Source organism: Dunckerocampus dactyliophorus, chromosome 21, assembly GCF_027744805.1.
Source record: "Dunckerocampus dactyliophorus isolate RoL2022-P2 chromosome 21, RoL_Ddac_1.1, whole genome shotgun sequence".
NCBI classification, from domain to species: Eukaryota; Metazoa; Chordata; class Actinopteri; order Syngnathiformes; family Syngnathidae; genus Dunckerocampus; species Dunckerocampus dactyliophorus.
In genome coordinates, this window is record NC_072839.1 from 8,816,401 (window position 1) to 8,826,386 (window position 9,986).

The following is a 9,986-nucleotide window of genomic DNA, read 5'->3' on the forward strand; positions in this document are numbered from 1 at the left end:
GTGGCTTCACAAAAAGCCGAAAGAGAGCGCAAAAGAGCTACTTTTACTAGCCACTGTGAGTGCACCCTAAAAGAAGCATAAGTTAGCCTTGTCGGGTTAAACGTTGCGTAGCTGCGTTCTATCTAAGGAATTTAAAGCACGAACTGTTTCGCTATCACCTCTGATTAGCGCTTTGCCCTATCATCACTTTATAACACAAAAGTAGATAACACGCTCCAGACTGAGCAGGAGAACAAAAGTATTGGGACCCCTACAGGAAGTGAAGGAAAAGACTCCGCTTGTCTGTTTGTCTCTTGCCAGTGCTCTTCTAGTTCAGCTAGCTTTGTGCACTGGGAACCGAAAAGGGCCTCCACACCAAGTTGGATGCATATGATTCATTGTCCAGCGTGTCTTGAGGCTGAGTGGGCATGAAGAGGCCAAGCCGTGATGGATAAGGTGTCACAATTCTTGTGTGCTCACTGTGCATGCGTCAGTGTATGTACACAAGAAGTGAGTCCACGCAAGGAGCCCACGTTGCCGGGAAGAAGGAGGAGAACGCTGTCATTTGCAGACGGGCTCTTGGAAACCCGGAGTTTTGTTTTGCAGAATGCCAGACTGTTCGTGTTTGCAAAAGTCAACATTTGTAAAAGAGCTCCAGGCAGACAGAGGGCCCCCGGAGGGATTAGAGGGAGGCTGTGTTTACCTGCTCTGAGGAATGCTGCCCTGCGCGCACGCTTTTGTATCTGTCAGGGACCCCGGGGTCACACCAGCGGCGGAGATGGGCCACCTCGTCCCTCCCTGAGTTTCCACCTCACAATATCAACAACGGCACACAATGTGGGCGACCTGAGAGAAGGATGAGGAATTCCTGCTCGTGTTGCAACACTTCTCCGAGAAGCTGCAGCCGGCCGTGGCCTGCTTTTACCTCTCCCAAGGCCGCCTTTAATCATTTTACCACCAAACCCTGACATGCATCATCACTTACTGCAGGACCTCACCAACTATCATGAGGTCAAATACAAGAGTACCGACTAACACTCAATGTCCTGCATTTAGTATTGTTCTTGTAAAACTGGAATATTTTGCACCTCTCATGGAGCTAAATGAAGTAACTCCAAATCTGGAATGTCCCAACTTTTACCACAGGGGGCCGCATACAGAAAAACTCAAAAAATGTTGGGAGCCGCTTTGATATTTGTATTTTTTATGATGAACTCCGCCAAGCGCAGCGTGGAAGGTTATGTTTTTGCCGGCGTTTATCTGTTTGTTTGTGTTCAAAATAAGTAATAAGGGAGGAAAATCTATTTTTTTTAAATAATACATATATTTAAAAATATTTTTTAAAAGGCTACATGCCTTTTTTTTATATATAAAAAGGCTAAAAAAAAGTGTTACATATTTTAAAAGCAGAAGCTTTTTTGAGTTATTGTTAGTAACATTTCAGCTTTTTTTCCCCATTTTTAGTATTTCTACAACATGCCACGGGCCGTACTTTGGGCATCCCTGCTCCAAATGATCATTCCTAAATATTAAAAAGCACACGTACCATGTTAAAGGCAGAAGGGCGCGCTGTGTTTTTAATTCCACGGGAATCTCCCTACGCCCCTGCTGAGTCATTCAAAGTATCCATTGTCTTTATTTCACTTCCATTTTTAACTGCTAGTTCAAATCAGCGTCACTTGTACACAACTGCGGACGTTTTAGTCCGTGTTTTGTTGTTTGCTCAGTATCGAATTTCTCTATAATGCGTCGCCATGCTGCAGTACCACAGTTCTTCCACACGGGGTCGCGGTTGCACAACTTTAAACCACAACGGCAACGCTCATCGTACAAAATAGCAGCAAAACCACATTTTCGTCGCCGACCTTGTCTCCCCAACTCAGGTTATGGGTCCAAAAAGCAAGGATTGATGACTTTAATGACGTCACGCGGGTTTTAAAAGGCATTCGAAGGGGCGAGTGTGAGACTGAGGTGGTGGTGGGGGTGAGTTCGGGGGCCAACAAACAGTCTTGTGTTTAATTTGTCTGCCAGATAGAAGTTATTTGCAGAGGGCAAACCTCGTTAAATTTGACAAGGGCTCTCAACATTTCGCAAGCAGGCAAAAGGTTTTTCAAAGTGCAAAATCTCCATTTGTGTCAACCCACGGTGGAAAAAGTTTGCAGTTTCTTCCCTCCAGTTGTGAGCTGATATGCAAAAGAACAAAGACATGTGGCGAGTCCAAGTTTGAACATGTTTCTTTATGTCATTTTCGTAATAAACATATAAATAATAAACTCTAGACATGTGGCCCTGTTATGAAAGTTAACTGCTAAGTTCCGCCTATAGAACTAGTCAAACTGTGCATCTGCCGCAGGTCAATCTCTACAAAACTATTCTTACAAAACAAGAGAAAAATACATTTTTAGTACATTTACATGAGTTATTAATTTATTCAAGACTACTTTGAACTGTCACTCCATTGTCAGAATCTGCATTTCGTATTTTCTCTCGGAGGAAAAACGGAAGGAAGTAGAAACAAAGTAGAAAATAAAAGTAGAGAATGCAGACACGAGGCAGAATATCTGTCCCTCTCTGACAACGTAAACCAACAGTTCTAAAAAAAAAAAAAACAACAAAAAAATACAATAAAATAAAATCTCCATAAGCGAGCAGTACAAGATTCTTTTTTTTCTTTTTTTTTCTTTTTTTTTACATTTTCCAATACTTTTAGCCAATACTACTGTATTTAAATTAAAATATATTCTCATATCTTTACACTATTTCAAATAACGAAATGTGATTCGGTAGCGATCTGTCAAAATCTAATTTACAATTCTGTGTATAAAAATATAATTTATGTCACCCCGCCGACTTTGTTCTCCCCAAAATATAAGAGTCAGTTGCACACATATATTTATACATTTCTATATGTATATATTGTATGTATGCACATTATCAACAGTTAGCTCCGTTCTACTTCTTTTGTCTTCTTTTTTGTCAGTATTTGAGATATAGAAAAATAGATTATGCACAATGTTGCCAGTTCCTGTGAGAATAAATTATTCAAACGTAAGGCTCCGTTCATTCTTGGAAAGGGCGAAGAAGAAGAAGAAGAATAAATATCCACTGCGAGCTAGCTTCTTCCTTTTTTTACCATCATTGTGATCTCTTGCAGCCCGTCCTCCATCTTTGAAGAGAAAAATGTTTCAGCTGGAGGAAGACGACACCCCGAGAGGATGGAGGGCGTGGGGGTCCAAAAGCCACGTTCCTAAGTGGTAGAGCACCTTCGAGTACCAGTGCACGCCGTCCTCGTGCGCGCTGGGCCGCCTCTGTGCGCCCCACAGCAGCGATGACGCCCAGTGGGCGAGCCGTAGCGGCGCCAGGGCCCAGTGCGCCAGCTGGTGGTCCTGCACCACGGCGTAGCACGACGCCAGGACCCGGTCCACCACCACGGTCCCCTGCACGGTCACAGGCGCGAAGGAGCCCACTTGCTCCTCTGTGGACACGCGCGACACCGTCACGGCCCGGAGACGCGCGCCGTCCGGCACCAGCACCCGGTGGCCCGGCCGCACTTGGCTGGCGAAGACCGCCTTGGAGCGCCCCCTGGCGGTGGAGTTGAGGCTGACGAAGAGCAGGTGCGCCGCGGTCAGCGTGATCCTGTGGCCGCCGTCAGTTTCGATCACGTAGAAGATCCTCCTGGTGGCGGAGTCCCTGTCGATGAAGGTGATGAAGTCCGTGAACACCAGGTTCCCGTCGCCGTCCGCCGCCAGGACCCTGTCCCCCCTTTGGAGGTCCTTGACCGCCTTGGTGGAGCCGTCCTGCAGGGTGACGGAGGAGGACCCCGGGAAGCAGCCCCCTGACTTGGCCGCCACCGAGTTTTCTGTGTAAACAAGAAATTCATATTGGCGTCAGCAAAAAGAACACCTCACATCCCCCCCCCTTCTTTGCAGGATGCGTATTGGCCCCTCCACACTGTCTGAGACCCCCAAACGTATTGTGGATGACAAGCAGCCATTGTCATGAAAAGTCTGCTGCTATATTTGCTCAGGTGCCGTTCATGTTTGCTCCGACATTTGAATTTAAATGAACCCCCCCTCTTTAAACGCCTCCATCTTGTTGGCCTTGGTGGAGGTCCTCACATACCAGTCTCCAGGATCACAAGAGGACACAAGAGGCCTGATTGGGGGCCGGGGGGGGGCTTTTAATCTTCTTTTAGGATGCTCGGCCATGAAGCGCATTAAAAAGTCACCTGACCCCCAAATGACGTCCTGAATCATTCATGATGCATTCACTGACTTTTTTGGTGGATTTTAGTGCTGTCATTTCTCCAGCTTGTCGTCCCCCACAGATAAAAAGGACAGCAATGTCTTCACGGAAGTATGTCCTACCTGCTTTGACCGAGCAGTGGATGTGGGCTTTGGACTCATAGTAGACCCAGTCGAAGCCGGCCTCCACCGCCAACCTGGACAAGGTTCCGTACTTGCTCTTGTCCCGGTCCGAGGTGGTGATGTCCACCGCTCGGCCCTCGTAGTGGAGGGACTCCTCAAAGTGGTGCCCGTCCTCGTCCCAGCCCTCGGTGACACGCAGCTTGACCCCGGGCCACTGGTTCATCACTGAGATGGCCAAAGAGTTCAGCTTGTCTTTGCACCTCTGTCCACCAACACAACACAACACAGGACAGGACGTTCTTACAAGCGTCTGCTTTTCTACGCTAGACTTTTACAGGAAAAACAGATACTTTTATTGGAACCATGACGTTAGCGGCTCGGGAGCACACCTGCACCTTTCATTTCCCACCAAAACAACCAGATGGGGGCCGCTTGGATGCATTTTTAGCATTAAAGATGCTAAAAATCATCCACATCTCAGCTTCCACCTTTGCTGTGTAACACTTCTCGTCCCCGGGGATCAATACACTTATTTAAAGTAAAAAAATAAAAAAGAGGTGCTTTTAAATGCACACTAACTGTCCTCTATAGCAACTTTTTTGATGATATTTTCTCTATATTTTAAAAAATGTGCTTAAAAAAGAAGTTAGATATATTTTCAAAGACAGCACTTTAACTTATTCTTAATGATCAGTATCAGCATTTCAGATTTCAACCTTTTCTTTTGGTTTGTGCCGGTTTTTTTTCTATTTTTTTCCCATTTTTGCTTGTGTTTTTGTTGGTTAATTTTTATTTCCACAGACCCCCCTGCTAAATAGGATACATATACTAGAAACCAGGGGTCCCCAACCACCGGGCCGGGGCCCAGTACCGGTCCGTGGGCGGGGCCAAACCCTTCAGGCGCAATGAAAAAAAAATACACACACAAAAAATACTTTTGGAAATAACTAAATACAATTTTAAGTGAATGCATATCAATTTTGGAAATATGGGCTTTTATTTTATTAAAAAAATTATATAGTTTGAAGTTTTTGCATGTTTATGTTGTTGGTTGCGAGTGTCCCGCTTTGTTTGACAGTCCTTGAACGCACCATTGTACGTGCTCTAGCCTTCTCCCACTCTGCAAAGATTGTCAACTATACTGTATTTTTATCGGGTTTTTTCACTTCATATTTGCTCCCAAATGCTGATACTCTGTGGGAATGCATAAAGGTAAAGTTTGATGACGTTATTGAGTGCTAATGTGTATATCCGTTCAAGTTAATTCATGCTAGCACACTGCCTGTTAGCACACACATCAAGCAGCGGCGCTATAATCTTCTCTCTGAAAAACAAACTTGTAGTGGTGGATGGTGGGTCTGTATTCACTTTTAATTTGATGTCGTTCCTGTCTTAGTTTGACACAATACATACAAAATGAGGTAAATTACATCGCTGTACGACCCCCACCGCCACCACCCCGGTCCGCGGAGATTTGTGGGAACACGAGCCGGGCCATGGGTCCAAAAAGGTTGTGGACCACTGCTATAAACGATCTTTCAGTCATATTCCAATGTGATGAAATGCGCTAGTACATACACATACACATACAAGTATGTACGTTATTGTGTACTTTGATGGCTAAAAAGTGACTCTTTTAGCGTGAACATATTTTTATAGCATTGTCCAGGAATAATGAGCCCCGATTTGGAGCTTATTTGAGCCCGTAAGATGTCGAAATGCAATTGAAGGCGCAATCAGCGTGTTGCGATGTTAGGAAGTGAGCGTCGTGAAGGAACATCTCGGCTCAAGCAAGCTGACTATGAAATATTGATAAGAGCCCACATTCGCTTCACTGCTCTATAACATAAGGACCTGCACCCAACCGTCATTTTTATGATTTCACCCCCCTCACACCCCCCCTCACATGGACCAGCAGGTTGTCTTCAATCCATCAACCAATCAATCAAGCCGTCAATGGAAAAAGTGCTCATAAAGAAGCGGATTGGCAGCTAAGTTAAATACATAAAAGACAACTTCTGTCCAGTAAAACATCACAAAGGGGCTTTTCACGACAACTTTCATTCTGGGGAGGGGGTGGGAGTCGGGGGTGGGGAGGCGTCCATACGTGCTTTGCCTGCTAAGGTGGTCTTCTGATGGACAGCATCTGCCTCAGTTTTATGAGGACATCACACTTGTAGAATGTGCTGCATTAAATACGACCCCCCCCCCCCCCCGTCGGCCCCTCCCCACACATACACACACACACACACACATTCTAAGACGGTCAAGAGCCGTAAAGCGACGTCTATTTATTAATTCATCAGGTCGTGTGCCGCAAATCAAGCCCAATTCTGCTCATCCACCGTAAAGCCCAGCAGGACGCAAGCCCCCTCCCGCCCCCTCCCTCCACGCCACACACACACATCTGTCAGTGCAAACAACAATCTATATAATAACTTTTTAACGCTTTAACACTCCCCCCCCCAAGAAAGAGATGTCTTGGGTTTTCTCGAAAGCGCAAACATCTCTCTCACTTCCGTGACGTCATCAGATGTCATCAACGTGATACATTTCATCGTTATTGACTATAAAGTGCATAAATGTATATATTTATGCCCCCCTCCCGCCACGCACCTTCCACGTTCGTGCGTAAAAAAGGCCAAGGCGCAAAGTGTGAGCGTCACGAGGATGTGCGGGTTCTTATTCAAAACGACTCCACGTCGGCTTGCAAGTTTATTTAGGACTGGTGGATACCTGCCGGTGGTGGTGGGGCGGGGGGGTCACAAGTTCACATCTTCTGTACCAGCGTCACCATTTTAACCTCCCTGCATTTCATTCAGTCACAATCCGGCTAATTCTCGTTTTTTTTGGTGGGGAGGACAGAAGAACGAGTGGAAGAAATTCCAGCACGAGAATGAACGCAGCTTTCTGGGCTGCAAATCCTCCGCAGTTCTTCTTCCATTTCATATCACAGCCCGCTGCTTCTTATATTTCATTTCATATTTCTACTTCTATTTATTTCTACTGATATTTCTTTGTATATTCCGCACAGAGCCCCCACGGGGACCATTATCATCACGGTGATTTAGCTCTAATTTACACTGAAGCGTTTTTATTCCTAAAAATATCAAGTGTCTTTTAAAGTCTATATTGTCCCGCCACAGAGCGCTCGTATTTGCACTAAATTCAACCCCCTCCCGTCATAAATGTGACTTAAATGCAGAGAGGGTAGAGCCGGAGGAGGATACAAATATAGATATGAGCGGGAGGGTGGACATGAATATTTTAAGTAGACAAGCATGAAGTGTCCTCACTGTCCTCCTGCTGCTCTCCTCATGCATTCATCCCGTCCTGTAAGCGTCATCATCATGCAATTAATAATGATGCTGAGTATGAATAAAGGTGCGTGCCAAGGGGGCGGTAAAGACACACATGTGCGCCATGAGGCTGCCGTGCCCGGTGCGCAGCGATGGTGCGTTCATGGCCCGGAGAGAAGCGCTGTCTTACCTGAGTCATGAGCCTGTCGGCGCCGGTGTTCTCCTCATCCTTGAAGATGATGTCTGTGTTGTAGTTGGGGGTGAGCTCTTTAAAGCGCTCCGAGTTGCGCGTGATCTTGCCCTCGTACCTGCCGCTGGCCCCCAGGGTCTTCTCGGCCACGTTGGGGATGAACTGCTTGTAGGCGAGAGGTGTCAGCTTCTTGGGGTGCCTCCTCCTGCCGTAGCCCCGGCCCGGCCCGCATCCCATCCCGGGGGACACCAGCAAGGACGAGCAGATGACAGCCAGCAGTACTATTCTGGTCCACAGCAGCATGTTTTACAAGCGGAGGGGGTGGGGGGGTGTGCGTCCTTCAGGAGGTGGCCGCCTCTCGGTGCGCCTGTGCCGGCTCTCTCGGTGCCCTTGTCGCCTGTCTTCTAGCGTGGCAGGTGCGGAAAGGAAGGTCTCACACGCACGACCACCGGCAGCATCCAAGCGGGCTGTCTTTGCCTTGTCTGTCACGGCGGGAGATCTTTCACTTGACTTTCATTGAGTAGAAAAAAATCACCAAGCAAAGCAGGTCTTGTATAAGTCGAGCTGCAGCCTCCTGAGTGAGGGAGCCGCTTTTACTGCTTTGTATTATAGCAGCGATCTATAGCAGGGGAGGGACTTGATTGGCTCGCCTCCTCCTGGGAGAGCACCAAAAAAACCTTCAAAGATGTCTTCTTGCACCTGAGTGGGAGGGAGGGGATCCTCTTCATGGGAAAACATCAATTATAAAGCGCCTGCTCCTCTTTGCCACATTTCACCCTGCTCAACTTTCCTCTTGGAAAGCTATACACTCCAGCCAGGCAGGAAGCAGCAAGGATGCTTCTGGAACCATCCTGAGCGAAATATCACCGTTCTGGAAGATGATGATCAATGCAGCCTATTCCATTGAATGCGCCTCCTGTCATTTGTCACCATTGGCGTCTTTTTATCGACACAACATAGCCCAACATAATACGGTGGAACCTTGGTTAGCGTCATTAATTCGTTCCAGACTCAAACGGACGCTAACTAAATCATGTAATCCGTTTTTACACGCAGTAACCGATTCCGAATGCATATAAATGATGATTGAACCGGGTGAATGAACATTTAACATCACTTTTACCTTCACTGAAGACAACGATGCGGCAGCGAGACAAAACACGGACACCACTTTCCTCTTTAGCCACGACTTATTCCTTGAATTCAACACTGTTTCTCACCTAAATAACCCAAAATGGATCCGAAGAAAGTTACCGGTGCCGGCATTTTGGTAAAGAAGGTGAAAAACATCATGGAACTGAACAGAATTCACGAAATAACTCACGACAAAACAGGAAGATGGTGTCCGTGGCGTGTCTCGCTGCCACGCTGTGTCTTTGACAACACTGGCATCCAGAGGCACATCTTCAATGAAGGTAAAAGTAACCTTAAATGTTCATTTATACCTTTAAGTCATCATTTATACGCCATTAGAATTGTTTTATGCCTGTAAAAACAATAAAAATGTGTTTTGTGTTAATATTTTCGGAGTCAACCACTGATGACGTCATAGACTTCCGTAGCAAGCTAGCAAGCTAGCTTCTTTGTTAGAAGCTATGGCCGTTCTGTGGTAAAAATACATTAAGAACACAGTTGGACTCATCTAGTGTATTAATAACACGACAAGATTGTACACTAACCGATAAATGTACGTAAACTGAGGGGTAAATTGAACTGAAAACATGTTAACTATGCTACTATGCTAATGCTAGCATGTATGCATTATTTACAGTGGTTCCTACTGCTGGAACCAGTCATGCAATGATAAAATAAATCATATTGTAACGCACTCATTTCAATAAAACATCTCAGTAAACAGTAATGAGAGATGTTTTATGTGACATACACACGAATAACATCTTGGAAGATGGATCATTTTATATCACAAAATCCAAACCCTCTCCCAGGAAGCAAGCTAACTTTGTTGTTAGCGTCTCATTAAACTTCATCCTGGCTGACCTCCATGTTGGCTCACTGGCCGACTACCTGCCGCTCAGTGACGACCGTCACCGCCAAATGATGGCGTGGACGCTTGGCAAGTGCACGGCGGCCTGAAGCCTCCAGCGAGTTTTTTTCCTCCTTTTGTAGAGTTTGTTTTTGGAGTTTTTAGGC

At 46.0% G+C, this 9,986-nt stretch overlaps 1 protein-coding gene across 1 annotated transcript; it reads right to left on the reverse strand.

The window, feature by feature from the left end:
* Positions 1 to 2,200: 2,200 nt before the first annotated feature.
* Positions 2,201 to 8,394, reverse strand: shha (sonic hedgehog signaling molecule a). Its single transcript, XM_054765232.1, has 3 exons — positions 7,836 to 8,394; positions 4,347 to 4,608; positions 2,201 to 3,838 (listed from the first exon to the last, which is right to left on the reverse strand). Exons 1-3 carry the CDS (start codon positions 8,136 to 8,138, stop codon positions 3,165 to 3,167), a joined length of 1,239 nt encoding a protein of 412 aa, XP_054621207.1. The 5' UTR covers positions 8,139 to 8,394; the 3' UTR covers positions 2,201 to 3,164.
* Between the last annotated feature and the right edge of the window lie 1,592 nt (positions 8,395 to 9,986).